The 15,533-nt window shown below is 37.1% G+C and overlaps 1 protein-coding gene across 1 annotated transcript in view; it reads right to left on the reverse strand.

The window, feature by feature from the left end:
- The window catches only part of LOC135200655 (tuberin-like), a 220,006-nt gene that overhangs the window by 25,434 nt on the left and 179,039 nt on the right, over positions 1 to 15,533 (reverse strand). The window contains exons 7-10 of the mRNA XM_064229262.1: positions 8,613 to 8,754; positions 4,757 to 4,908; positions 2,304 to 2,476; positions 1,877 to 2,045 (exon numbers count right to left, since the gene is read on the reverse strand). Of these exons, the coding sequence (XP_064085332.1) occupies positions 1,877 to 2,045; positions 2,304 to 2,476; positions 4,757 to 4,908; positions 8,613 to 8,754 (636 nt within the window). The remainder of the gene's footprint in view (positions 1 to 1,876; positions 2,046 to 2,303; positions 2,477 to 4,756; positions 4,909 to 8,612; positions 8,755 to 15,533) is intronic.

Raw genomic sequence — 15,533 nt, forward strand, 5'->3', positions numbered from 1 at the left:
TGTCATTATAAGGAAAAGCCATGATATCCCAAGCCCATCCGTGACATCATACAGCAGACTGCTCTTACAGAGAGAGAACGGAGAGAGAAAAACAAAGTGTGTCAGAGCGGAAAAACAGTCAAACAAACTTGTACTACAATTTTACTTCATATGACAAAAAGGAGTACTACAAATTCAAACATTATCGGATGACGAAACATCAGAAGCCACAGAAACAGACAAGCCACAACAGAAAAGTCATCTGTAAGATTGGTACCCCCACATGATGACATAGTCTTGCAGGCCAGCACAAAGAAGGTGCTCCAAGGCTAGAAAGGAACACACTGCCGACAGGTCTGACTGGATTCCTAACTCTCTTCACATTACCAGAGCATACCAAAATTAGTGAAGTGGCAACTCTGGCAGAAGGAAGTGAAGCCAAGGGTCTTTCAAGATCTGAGTGGAAAGCCACAGCTGTCCGACTTCCAGGTGAGAAGCAGGGCTGACAACTGTAGAGCCTGAAAAGAAACAAATAATATGCCTTCCCCATCAGGAAAAGAAGAAATTTGTCCTGAGAGAGGGAAAAAAAATCATATTTATCTGTAAGGATAAAGGGAAGAAAGTGAGTCGTATGACTCATGGGCGCCCCACCGACCCACCCGAAATTGACGGGAAAAAGAAGAGACGGCAAATCATGACTGATCCTGAGCAAGCACACAGGACCAATGCAATCGAGATCTTCCATGATCAAAATTTGTGTGCGGAAGTGGAGAAATATCTTTAAGCTAGACAGCCTAATCCTAGCATATAAACCTTGTCTGCAACACAAATCCATAACATCTCGAACATCCCGAATCACAAATTTTCTAAGACTAAAACATTACCACGTTCCCAGAAAGTGTAGCAAGACACCATTGAAGAGAAATAAAACACTGAAATGTCTTAACACAAATGTTTCAATACATTTTTCAAAATAACAAATGCAAAATGCGAAATAAAATGTAGTTGGCCCCTCTCTCCCTGCAGGGGGCAATATCCCTCTGAGAGAGATGGACCAGCATTATACATAAAACAGCCAATGACGAGGAAGAAGGAAGAGGTGTGAAGCACATCTACTGCAATTTGCATCTGTCCCAAAGGAAGTGTGAACACAGGAATCCTGGAAGGCCATATATATATGTTGAAGCTCACGGGACTCAGGGGTTGGATAAATATGAAACAAAAGAAGCTTAGGTTAATAAAAAAATTGCCTTGGCATAAGGAGAGCAAAACGAAGGTCCACTCTCCAAGGCGGTTGAAGAAAGACTGATGCGTCACTGAATTCAAGTGCACTCTCTCAACTTAATTCCACCTCAAATATGCATCTGATGGCAGATGTCACAGATTCCTAACATTATAATCTTTGATTGATTTTAACTGGTTTCCAGCTGGCACCAGAAGATTTATTCTATTGTGAAGACCGAAGGTTTGTTCTGCTTATGAACAACAATAAATAAACAAGAATGCAGAGTGAAGAGTGAAAGCTTTATTAACACTGCTTAACTGTTAAGCTTTAATATCTCTTCACATCCAAATTATATCAACAAATATACCTGAATAATCCTTTCTCTACCGTTTAGTAGATTTCTTCAATATTCTGTACTGAAAGTTTGAACATGCAGAAGTATTGCGGTTGGGACAATCCTTTCTGGGGTTAAGCAAAATTCCTCCTTTACAAGAACAAACCTTAAGGGAACTTGAACAGCAATTTAATAGGGTCTTAATATTGTTCAAAGACAGCATTTTTCCATTTTTTAAATTCAATATCCTTTGGCTGTATTCCTAAGACTAGAACCTGAAAGTGTAATTTTGATAACCCACTCTTCCCAACCCACAAAACATAGTGATCTATAAATACCTTTTCTAATAAAGAAAGAATATCTGGAACAACAGAAGACCTTTGTGTCACAGCAATGTGTACAAGAAGATTTACTGCTGCTGTTCTCACACCAACATTACGCTCTTTTTCAATACCCTCCATTTGGATGGTTACCACATTCCTCACCATGTCTGTGCCATAGAGGTACCTAAAAATTAAAATTCAATATGTACTGGAATACAACAAAATCTATTTCTACAGGAGGTGTGTACCAAGAGTTGAATGAAAAACCTTAGATGACATTTTCAAAATTCATGATAAGTTTACAATACTGCTGTTTTACTAGCAGACAACACGTCACATGAAGGTATTTATCTTACAAAAATGGGGAAAAAATAGTCAATAATAGATACGCTCAGTTCCTTTTCCACATTTCTTAAATGTGATATTAAGTAAATCACCTTACCTGTTGTTGTTATACACATCTGACAAGATGGCCAGTGCCTTTGTTCTTACAGCTGGTCTTGGGTCATGGCAATAGTACTGATTGAGAAGAGTACCAAGTTTAGCTAACCAGTGGGGATGAAGAGGATCCATGGCTTGAGCTTGGTGGTCTAGCAGTCTGAGAACTGAGGTTTCCTAAGAGATAAAAAAAAAACAAATGTCACTTTTTTTATGATTACAGTAGAAAAAAGAATGACACGACCCAGATAAACTCTCAACTTACATGTTTGGCCCAAAAAGTTATTGTTAAAAATAGGATGTTTAATAAATTGTAGTTTTCAATTTAGTAACTGCACAAGTAAAAATAGTCAAGAACTGACAAATTTTCTACAATGATTCATTTGCAAAATTTGACATTTGCTATTTATTAAACATTTGCTTTTTATTAAACATTTGCTATTTATTAAACATTTGCTATTTATTAAACATTCATAGGTCAAAAGTCTATGAAGAATTTCTAAACAAGATAAAATTATTTCAATATGATGCCCAATTTGGTATGAAGAATACCACAGTCCATTGAGGGAACTGTTTTATCAGATTCATTATTTCAAGTTTGCCATTTATTATGAGATACGCTTCAGAGATGTTAAATAACAAGGTTTCCTTCGATTTGGTCAAAAGAACTACAGTATAAAAGCAACTCATCCACTAATGAAAGATCAAAAACTAGTTTTTCTTAAACCTTTTCTAATCCACAACCATGCCACACCGTAATAAAGCAGTCTATTTCCAATTATAAATTACCTTTTAATAAACTGTACCTAGCAGGAAAAACCATACCCTGGCTGAAGGTTCAATTTTTTTTTCCCACAGAGCAATACAAGATCGATAAAATCTAAAAGTGGAACCTTGGTTTTTGTACATAAATCAGTTCAAGAATGTCTCACGAAGTCAGAAATGCACGAAATCCAAAACAATAATTCCCATAAGAAATAATGTGAATTCAATTAATGTATTCCAGACACCAGAAAATAATAAAAAAAAATTACTTTTTATGGAGAATTAAGTGTTACATATAGAAAACAATGAGAAATAAATATAAATGACAAATGAAATGAATAAATAAACATTTAGCATCGCTATACATACCTTTATGGAAGACACTCTTAGCATATGGAAGACAGAAAGAAGGGGAGAGGGAGGAGGAGAGGTTATTGTTTGGAAGGGGAACCCCCCTCCAGAAGGAATTCAGGTATCGAGGACCTATCTGGGGTTACTTCCCTAAGTTTTTTACTGGCACTATCTGGGGTTACTTCCCCTCTTCATATTTTAACTAGCACTAGGACCAGCTTGAGTCACTGGACCCTTGTCACACAACAAAACTGTCCAGAGACATTTGTTTTTTATGTCTCTTTAAAATTTGCCTAAAATGAAACAAGATATTGTCATTAAACTGGAGACGGATTACAACATCTTTGTTGGGATGATAATTCTCCATAAAATTGTTTACATCACTCCACTTTGCAACCATGACCTCAATAACTGATGTGGGCAGATTATGTATGCCTGTTCACTTTTTGAGTTTTTCAAAACCAGCCTCTGGTGGCCTTAAATTCACTAACAGCAGCACTTGTAGGCATTTTCTTGCTGAAATGGCATGCAACATCCTTGCCTTTTCATAAACTATTGAATCTGACACACTATCTCCCACTTACCGTTTTTCGTTGATCCTAATGACGTTACCCCTTTTGCAACTTCGGCTGCCTTGATTTCTTTTTTCTTCACTACAATGGAGCTGATTGTTGATATGGACGCTGTACATCCTAGCAAAATCAGCCATAGGTACTCCCCTTTTGTACTTTGCTACGAGTTCTTTCTTAAATTCTTTAGTGTTTATTGCCTTTTTTACACAAGGGCTGGCACTTAGAACTTTCTTTGTCCCCATGATGGCTTATTTAGCATTTGCACTCAAATAAAAGAAGCACAAAAAAACAACAAACACAAAGGCAGAATGGGTCACAAGAGAACATGGGATGCTTTGGTTGGGCGCTCGGTACGAGCCTTATCATGAGGTGGGCCCTGGAAGGAAAGTTTCCTGGTGTACGAATTCCAAGAAAATGTACAAAAACCAAGTCAAAATTTTGTCCGAAAAATTTGACGAAAATCAGGGCATAAGAATGGAACTCAACATGAAAAAACCATTGTAAACTATGAAACAAACAAAACTTACAAGAAAATTTAACAGTACAGTATTTATATGAAGATACAAACCACTCTTTCATAAAGTTCAATAACTATTGAAATGGGAGAGCATTACCGAATGAACCGTGGAAGAATCAAGGCACACAAAGGTAGCTTTTTATGTGTTGGCTCATTTATATCAGCATAAAGGCAGTATGAAGCAATGTTTGTATCCTAAGATCAACACTAATGCAAACACGATAGTTAAATATAAATACAGGAATTACTTACTGGTCGAAGATGTGCATATTTATCAACAAGAGAGAAGAATTTATCATATGATCCTCCAAACTGTTGTAATTCGATCAACTGCTCGATGACATCCATTATGTCTTTAAGTACATTAAGGATAGACTGCTTCTCCAGGCCCTCCTCCAAAGAAACTGGAAGCATAAGTAAGGAAGCATACACACTGGTTAATTAAGAAAGAAAATCAAGCTGTGAAAACATATGAAATTAATTTAAAACAGCTTTGGTGGCCCTCACAAAAAAAAAATATATATATATATATGTACTGAAAGAAAATACAGAGTTCAAAAATATTTCTTCTTATCCACTCCAAGGAAGACAACACTCTTGCCTTATTCCTACCTGCTTCATCAAAAATTTTTGAACACAGTAGTATTGATAGAAATTCCCAAATCAACTGAAATTCCTGAATCTTTACAATCAAACTGCTCAACAACACAATAATTACAAAGACTAAAATGCAGTAGTTAATGCTCCATTTGAAAAATTCTCTTCATATAATGATGGTTACAAAGTTTTTAAATAAATGTTCCAATACCTTGTAACAATTAAGACATGGCCAATATTTACAGCATAAATATTATTACAACAATTAGTACAGTAATCTTATTCTGACCTCATCAGTTAAATTCTTTGCTACAAATCCCTGTCCACTCTTTCAGCCTTCTACAAATGAACTACTTCATATATTGAAATAAAACCATTAAAACTTTAAATGCTGGAGTAACAATACTTATGAAGAAAAAAATTGACATTTCTTTAGTTGACAAAATACAAAATTCACATTAAATCAATGTCAAACAACAAATCTGAGACCTAACAAATAAAAATTTTAATGTACAAAGTGCTTTGTAGAACTTTTAGGCACTTGTCATCTTTGCGAATGTCTAATAGAGTTTATCTAGAAAACTTAATAATCATCAATATCTACACAGTAGTCTGTTAAATCCAATTTACATTATGTATAACCCCCAGTAATTCTTTGATATTTATTTTTCATACAGCTATGAACTTCATGGAGCAAGGTGAAACCTTCATAAAGCATATTCATCAAATGGAAACCATGGAGATGCATAGGTAATCAATATAACAGATCTAACAGTCAAATTTCTTATATAGTATAAGAATGCCTTAGGAAATTTCTTTTATTTCCATGACAAAATTGCAAAAGGACAATAATCTAAAGATACTGGATAGTCTATGCAAAGATGGCAAGGCCACCACTGAGAATAGGAAGGGTTTACAAACTTGACAATTTTAATGGGGCTCTTAATAAACACTCAATGGTTACGGTTAATGATGTCAGCAATCAGCTGTTTCTCAATTCGGTTGTTTATCTTAATAGTGGCAGATATCCACTTGCAAAATTTGAATAATAATTGTACTGAGAATAATGATAATTTTAATAAAATTTGTTCTACTGTACCTAATCATATTGCACGTATTACTGTATTACAATACATGAACAGAGCGATGATGCGCCATTTGCATTCTGGTTTTGTTTACTCCTAAAATAATCTACTGATCGCATTTCACCGATATCATCACTGTCTTTAGTTGCTTGATGGAACTTAATTCAGAGATACACTCCTTTCATAAGTTATCGAAGCTGGGTTTAAACAAAGCCTCTTCTATATCATGTTTTTCATACATACATTGCCTAAAATGGAAACCATTGTTTTGTTTCATTCATATGATTGAATTTTTCTAGGAAGCGGGAACATAAAAATAGAAAGTGTCATAAAATCTTTAAAAAATGCCACTGACCCAAGTCGTTCGCCAGAACCAGACTGGAATCCTTATGATGGTGGCATATGTGATGAATCTTGTGATATGTATGAGAAACTTTAATGAGAAATTAATATTATGTTATCCTAAATGTTATTACTAATGTATACACTATCACTGAAATTTCTGATAGGTTACCAAATCATGAAGGTTGCTGTGAGTGCAACAATAACTCATGTTCACATTTTCTCAGCTGGGATCACATAGATGAAAATTGGTTTCATCGATATAGAATTATTCCTCAGATAGGCTATCTGTTATAAAGATATGCAAATAACATATAAGGTAAAAATGGTTTTATTACTTTCACTATTATCAGTTTATTTCATAGTGTGAATCTTCATGTGTTGGTGGTTATCACACACAGACTGAGGCTAGCTTACCAGTACACATCTCAGAAATCAAGGTTTGATTTTTAGAACTGTAGTATACGATGACACCTAATTTTTAGGTGTGAATTTTAGGATTTAAAGGTACGTCGTCTTATACGCGGAAATATACAGTAATTAAGACTGGCATGAACTTCCGTCATAATCAACTTTCTGCACAAGGTGAAATAAGAAAGAAAAGGGTAAAAAGAATATTTGAATATACTGTTGCACTAAAAAAAATTATATTTTCTGTAATGTATTTACTATTTTTAATTTAACCATACATATTCATTTGTGCTTTTGTGGTGGTGTAATAAACCTCTAGTGTTGAGTTTAGTGAAATGCTCCTGCAATGCCAAACCTTTCCAATACCTTTCTCCCCCTCTAGTCTACACATTATGGTACACAGGCAAGAGGAACATTTCACCTTGACCCTTTTCAACAGTTATATCCTTCAAAAGATATTTTACATATTTTCTTTTGCATCCACTCCTAACAAATATAGATTTCATTTCACAACACTCCTCATTTAAGAAAATGGCAAAAACTGAAGAGATGAGCAGAGTAACACTTTCCAAAAAGAGTCAGGATCATTTGAATGTTTTGTATGTGATCCTGCTGTCACGTACTGTATTATTGTAAGACTGTATTGTATAACATCTAATATAATCTAAGTATATCTTAGTTTAACCAAACCACTGAGCTGATAAACAACTCTCCTAGGACCTACAGCTTATTGTGGGATCCGAACCACATTATATCAAGAAATGAATTTCTATCACTAGAAATAAATTCCTGATTCCACGTTGGCCGAGCCAAGAATCAAACTTCGGACCACCAGATTGGTAGTCGAGCGCGAACACCACTCGTCCAAATAGGAACTAATATCTAATGTATATTTTTGTGCAAAAACTAACAAACTTTGCAGATTAAATTTGAATTTGACAATATTAAGCTTAAGTTAGGAATCATACGATTAGAAGGACATCATCAGTTTTTTCAACATTGCTTTAACAAATTGTAGATGCATTATTATTATATATACTGTGGGCTGGTATAAAAAAAACCATGTTGCTAAAATTCAATGAATAAGTATACTAACCAGTAGATGTAAAGAAAAAGCAAAAAATTTTAATCTAAAATGTCCCATGTTAATTTTTTTTTAAATATTACACAAAACTGAACGGATAAACTTTTTGACAAAAAGGGAGAGAAAAAAAATTAAAAGCCAAATTTTAAAAATTTCAGTGTAAAAATTACTGAAAACAGCACAAATTAAACAAATCTCCAGGATCAAAACAAATGAACCACTGAACATTTGCAGTTCCACAGTATTGGCAAACATGCCTATGACCATTAAGTACAAAACTCTATATAATGTGATAATAATCACAATGTAAAATAAATTATAAAATGGAAGGATGAAAAGACATTAATGGCACATTAAAGTAACTTCAGCAGGTGTCTGCCCATAGCAAGAGTACATGAAAGTATTAAAGGATACCTTGCAGGAGTGGGGGTGGGGTCTATATCATTTCAAGATTAACCATGATTATGTGGATGGGATTGTGCACAGAATAAGACCATGTAATCATTATCAATGGGTTTGTACAAACAAACAGGAAACAATACGTGTATATAAAAACCCTCTCAAAATGAAAAAAAATAACATTTCCTACCATGGTGTTCAAAAAGATTAGCAAGTGTGTCCAAAAGGAGATCCCACGACGAGAGGTGAAGTTCTAGAGACAACTTTGATACAAGCTTCTGAATACTAAGTGCCACTTCATAAACAACCAACACATGGCCATTCTTTCCAGCCTGAAATGTCAAGATGATCAATAAATTGTGGCACATTTTCTGCAACATATAAAATAAGAGGTACAGACCACCATGAATCCTATGTCATGACAAAGCTAATAGATCAATGAAGGCACATCAGGCTAAAAAAAAATACAGTAACAGTAATCTAGACAGTGGAAAACCTGTAGATTAACAGATTACTGGAAAATATGAATACACAGTTAAAACCAATTAAATATTTATAAGGTCAGTACTCCTCTCCACAATGAGACATGAGCACTTTGCAAATACAACAGTGATGATTTTCAAAATGTATTTCAAATGTTAAAAATAAATAATTTAAAAGTAAAATGTATGTTTCCTAGGTATACAAACCAGAGACTTGTACACATGAATATCTTTCAGTGCCAGATGGTGAGTCGTTGAACTTGGTAACAAGATGGTTAACTAGTGGTTATGTGGTTAAGTGGGAAATAACCCTCACTCACCTCCAAGACAAGGTGGGAACTTTGATGAAAGTATATCTTAGTTCAACCAGACCACTGAGCTGATTAACAGCTCTCCTAGGGCTGGCCCAAAGGATTAGATAATTTTATGTGGCTAGGAACCAATTGGTTACCTAGCAATGGGACCCACAGCTTATTGTGGGATCCGAACCACATCGAGAAATGAATTTCTATCACCAGAAATATATTCCTCTGATTCCTTGACAACGCAGGGAATCGAACCCAGACCGTAAGATCAGTAGTTGACCGCGTTACCGACTCTTCCGAGGAACTGGAACTTTGAGAAAAGGTGCTAGGTTGTCAACTATGGAAAAATAAAAATTATGCTTAAAATTTTGTTTCCTTGGAAAAACAAATCATCACCTTTTATACAGAGGCGAGCCTCCTTAGGTGAAAGGTCATCTCTGTCAACTAACTGGGAGTTGAACAGTCTACCAAAAATGAAAAATTTTTTAATCAAATTATATTTTTCATAACTAACATGGGTGGGAGAAGGAATGCAGACACAGAAGAGACTATAGAAAGAGATGTGGTAGAGGAAACAGTGGAAGATACCGGGGAAACTGGGTCAATAGAAGGTGAGTTAATGGAAGTTACCAAAATTCAAAAAGGGAAATAGAGTTAGCGCTATAAACAACGATACAGGACAAGTAGAAAAAAGGACTATAATAGGTCTAGCAGGAAAAAGATCCAGAGATCAAGCTAAGCATGGGCTGATTCGTACAATGTACAAGACTCACAGTCAGGTAACAAAGGGTGGGTTAACTTGAGGGATTATAGTCAGGTAGAAAAAATTGAAGATGAAGAGGAAGTGTTACTGGGATTTGAAAATAGAAGCATAATGGAAGCTAAAGAAAAAGAACTTCAAAGTTGGAGAGATAACCACGTATATGAGGAGGTAAATGATGTTGGACAAAAAGCTATATCTACCAGATGGATAGTAACTGAAAAGATAAAAGGGGGGGAAAGGATATGTAAAGCAAGATTGGAAGCTAGAGGGTTTGAAGAAGAGATGGCAGAGTGGGAAAAGGACGCTACCGCATGCGATGCTGAAATTTTAAAATTCTGTCTAACCATATAAAGATGAAAAATTGAAATTGTTATACATTGGATGTCAAAACTGCATATTTACAAGGTGACGAGATACAAAGAGAAGTGTATTTAAAGCCACCTAGGGAAGATGGTTGGAGGGGATTATGGAAGTTGAAGAAAACCGTCTATGGGCTCAAGGACGCGGCAAAAGCATGGTATTGTAAAGTGGTGAAAGTAGTAAAGGAGCTTCAAGGTGAGAGAAGTAGACTAGAACCTAATATATTCTTTTGGAAAAAGGACAATAAATTGAATGGCATTTTCTATACACACGTAGATGATTTTTGCTACGGAGGAACTGAAGGATTCTTAAAGGATATGATTGGGAAATTGAAAGGGAAATTGCAAGTAGGAGAACAAGAGAGTAAAAGGTTCAAGTATATAGGAGTAGTAATAGAGCAGAAGGAGAATAGATTTTCCCTTAATCAGTGGCAGTATATAAATTCTATAAGAGAACCAGAGGCTAGAAGATATATGGGTAATAAAGTGCTAGAACAAAAGGAGTTAAATGAGTATAGATCAGTGGTAGGGCAGCTGAATTGGGTATCACTACATGCCATGCCAGAAATATCATATGATGTTAGCGAATTGAGTAAGGCATTTAAAGAAGGAACAACTCAGGATATGAAGAAGCTTATTAAAATTGTGAGAAAAACTAAGGGCATGATGGGCGAAGTTACAATAAGTGAGATAGAAGAATAAAGGATTTATTGGGAAGCCTATGCAGACATTTCCTTTGGAAACATAGAAGATGGCCATACTCAACTGGTTATATTATTTCCTTGACAGATGGGAAGAGGAGAAGTCCCATATGGTGGAAGTCTAGGAAATCCAGGAGAGGGGCAAAATCCACCATTGAGGCCGAAGCCCTGAGCGTTGGGGAAGCTATAGAAGGATTGATATATTTCAAGCATTTGTGGGAAGAGGTAGGAGGAGGGAGAAATTTAGAAGCTTTGGTTAACACTGATAGTAAAACGCTAATGACTGCCATTAAATCGAGCACTGGTGTAAGTAGCAAGAGATTAAATATAGATATTGCAGCAATAAGGGAAACCATAGAATCGGGGGAAATAAAGGAGGTGAGATGGATAAAAGGAAAGGAGCAAGTGTTAACTAAAGCAGGAGTTTCAGGGGAATGTATCATAAATTATGTAGAGGGTAAAGAGTTGGAGGATGAAGGAAATTAAGAGGGAACTAAGTTAGGAAACAGTCGGAGGGGAGGGAGAAAGAGATAAGTGCGATTATATATTGTATAATTGTTATTGGTATTTTATGCATTGTTGAAACATGGTGGGTGTCCTATATATGAACAGCATATGGTTGATTCTAGAAGGTGTCTGTTGATGTACTTAAGCTGTGTTGTGACATCATAGGATGCGACGTCATAGACAAGATGGCAGCGGCATTGGTGAGATGTAAACAATAACACGGGGTAGAAGTTGACACATGCGTGTGGTGTTTGGTTGGTAGGAGAGAGCTCTCTGTCTGGTAGGAATTTTGGGGTTGTAAGTCTTGTTGTGCTGTTGATCTAAGGTGATTTCTGGAGTATACTGGAGCTGGAAAATGCGTAGAAGTGGGTGGATTATTCATTTGTGTAAAGAAAGTTAGGCTAGGCTAAAATTCAAACACCACCTGCTGAACAACCACAATATGTCCCAGATGAAATGAGGTCTGGAAACACTTAGGCAGGATGAGGTAAAGGTAGTCTGTACACACCTGCTCTCATCACCCATGTGCTGATAAGTTACATTCAAATGCCAGGAATGGACCCATGCCGAGACAGGAAACAAAAGCTTGTCTCTCTCATCAGACTGACATTTCCTGAGTTTACTGCAAACCCATGAAATAATGTGCACAATATTGATTCCAATGATCAGAGTTCCGTACAAGATGGCTGTGACACTTGCCAATACACACTGCCAAGGAATGGTGAGGTCTCAGTCAAGGGGGGCCTTTCTTAAATGCTTAACAGAGCCCACTCAGGCTATGAGGGACTAAAATCAGGTTCCTCTCCAGAAGCCAAAGCTCTGGGAGGACAAAAACAATCAAAAGCTCCACTTCCCCAGGATGTCCAATGGGCCATAGGTAATCTCTGGAAGACTAACAAGAGCCGATGAATCAGAAAAACACATCAGGTACAGGATCTTGAAAGGTGTCCTCCACATTTGAAAGGTCATAGTATCAGAGAAAAGAACACCTACAGCTCCTTGTTAACCATGTGGTGAACAGGTTGACCACCAGTGATTTTGAGAACTACAAGAGTAAATACAACTGGTCATAACTACATTCATCTGGTAGCTGAGCACAAAAACATTCTACCATCATAAAATGTATCTGGCTAATGCCTCAACGGCATTGCTAGCCATCTACCCATTTACCTGCTTTGCTAACTGACAAGGCTGAAAAGAAACAGTCCTCCCCCCCCCCTCTCTTGTTGATGCAAGTGCTGGAAATGCAGGACTAAGAGGTCACTTGCTTTCCCAAAGAGCTGATATGGTTACTTCCAGAAAGGAAAGCTGTCAAACAAACTGCCCTGATGACACTGCCCTTGGATTGTAGACGTGAATGATCAGACCGAATAGCATAACCAGTTGAAATTGTGGTTCAATTACCCACAGATTTGCACAAAAACAAATTTAGGTTAACTTGTAACCTTGAATCATGGTATGAAAAATCTGTATAGTACCTTTTAACGATCAGTAAAAACTCAATTTAACGCTGCACGATGACGAGTTTTGACAAGTTCAGTGTTTTGTTTTGCTTTTTTTATCTCCTGTGGTAGTGGTCTGTGGATCATCAGTTAGAAGGTTGCGTTGTACTGCGAGATGTTTCATCATTCAAGTTTGAGTTTCTGCAGCTTGGTTTTGTGTTTTAGTTTGGTTTGGTGATTGGTGTTAACTACGTATTACTGCTAGTGGTGTCAGGTCGTTGTATTGCCATTCAGTGTTTGTGTGAGTAATTCCTCGCAGGTGAGCAGTCTGTTCAGGATCGTTCGTTATGAACGAAAATTACGTTGGAGATCTTTGCTTCTCTTTTCCCTTTTTTTTGTTTATTAGGTTTGGTGACTGTTATTTCATTCCTATTTTCTGTTGGGCCTTGTTTACCCCCATTACTATTCCTTTTGGAAGATTGGTCTCAAGTGATGTGATTCTGAAGCCCTCCCTTGGCTAAGTATGAGTCATCTTTCAGCCTAACAGCAGTGAAGAAAAGCCCTCCTTTATCATTTATTATAACAATTTTATGTCATAGCCTAGTAGGTAGGCCAATTTAGGTGAACCGAAGTGTAAGGTAAGGTACCTATGCCTGAGCTTTAGGCTAGCCTAGATTCAGTAAGTACATACTTCAATTTCTATTGTTGCTGAGTTTTGTGCAGTGGTTAGTTGAGAGATTAGTATTAAGACAAAGTCCATTTAGGAAGGTTGAATACGTGAGGCTTACTGTATCTGCTTAGAAGATTGGGGACCGAGGCCCCCATGTAAGTCATACCAAGTTTCAAGCTAGGCAAGGTTGCACCTACTCGTGTTCCCCTAGACAAGTTTATTTGATTAAAATCTTGATGTTAGTATTACTGTATTTAATTATATTACGTTTGATTTTGACATCGAAATATTTTCCTTTTCTGTTATAAATCAGTCGAGGCTCAGCCAGTATCATTTAAGTTCTAGGACAGGTTATGTCACTTTAATTCTTCTTTTGCAGCTTGGGTGAGAATTAGCTTTTATTCAAGTGTAAAGTGTCCTATTTCTTCTTTTGAGGTAAGAGAGGTGAATATTTTCAGTATAGGCTAGGCTGCAAAGTATTTTGTGTTATCTGAACTCAGTACACTCAATTCTTCTGAGTATAGAAAATGTGTAACCCCTATCTATTAAATTTACAGTCCACTAACCATCATTTATCAAATTCCCACACATACATTTTTCCATGTACTGGTACTGATGTTAGAGTAAACAAATTATCGCAACTCTCATGAATATACCACAGAAAACCTAGTACAAACATCCAGTCAGTATGCACATGGTAAAGCACTGGACACACCAAAGAAGGCAACTTTACAAGCTTGGGAAGAAGCATAGGGTAAGTATGGCCACACTAAAGAAAAGTGAGTAAAAGTACTCTCATGTACAAACAACTCCAGGTCTGTGGCAAACCACTGGTGGACCTGGGTGTAACATGATCACAGCACTCATAAGTACTGTAAAAGGAGGGATGTTGTGCACAAACCCTTGACTATACAAGCCTTGCACAGGTGAGGATACACACACCACTCCAGAGAGTGAATCTCCTTCTGTACTCATTCTCCAGATGTATTATTCCAGCAGTATCAAATTTACTAGTGAAAAACACAATCTAAAGTAGAACCTCACTCAGAACAAAATTCTGAGCAGTAGCCAACTAATTTGTAGAGACATTCTGTTGCAAGTTAACCCAATGTTGGGACAAACACAACCTGGAGACTGAAAACACACCAAATGGTAGGCAGTGTTGGCTCAACCAGGTGTACTTCAAGGAAGCCAGAAGAGGAGTCTAATCTGCTACTTGCATGCACACAGTCTGTAGACCAGACATGCAAAGAGCAAGCAGGTAGCATGGGATCCACCCATTTTGTTTTAGAAGACAACAGCAAACAGAACTAACCCAGCTGCTTACACAAGCACAGTTTGGAGACTGAGCAATGTATGGAAAGTGGGCCTCGCTAGCAGCCTAACCTGCTATTTGCATGAGCCAAGAAGAATTGGGAATATTTCCAGTGTAAAAGGTGACATACAGTGGGTACAGAGTGCTCTCAGTGCAGCAAGTCGCAGCTCAGGTGTCCAAGAAAGACAGGGCTGTGACATGTAGAGCTAATGTGCCACCCAAGGGTGGTACAACACTGACATCTCTCAGAGCCTTGGAAGGGTGCGCTCTGTAAATTTTATGGGACTTTTAGTGAGAGGCCTTCATCTTGCTCCTACTGGATGAAGATGATAGGAAGAAAGAGCTCAATGATGGGGATAATGAGGAAGAGGGGGAGAGAAGGAAGGTTTGTGCCTCCCTCTTTGCTCCTAGCTCATGTCATGTGCGACCTCTCCTTGCCCCCAGCCAGTGTCACATGCTTCCTCACCTTGTCCCTAGACTGTGTCATACTCTCTTCCAAGGAAATAGCAGTACTTGAACTTCCTAGCAGCTGCAGTGACATCAATGTAGCAGTTGACATATTGGGGA

This window comes from Macrobrachium nipponense, chromosome 27 (genome assembly GCF_015104395.2).
Source record: "Macrobrachium nipponense isolate FS-2020 chromosome 27, ASM1510439v2, whole genome shotgun sequence".
NCBI lineage: Eukaryota > Metazoa > Arthropoda > Malacostraca > Decapoda > Palaemonidae > Macrobrachium > Macrobrachium nipponense.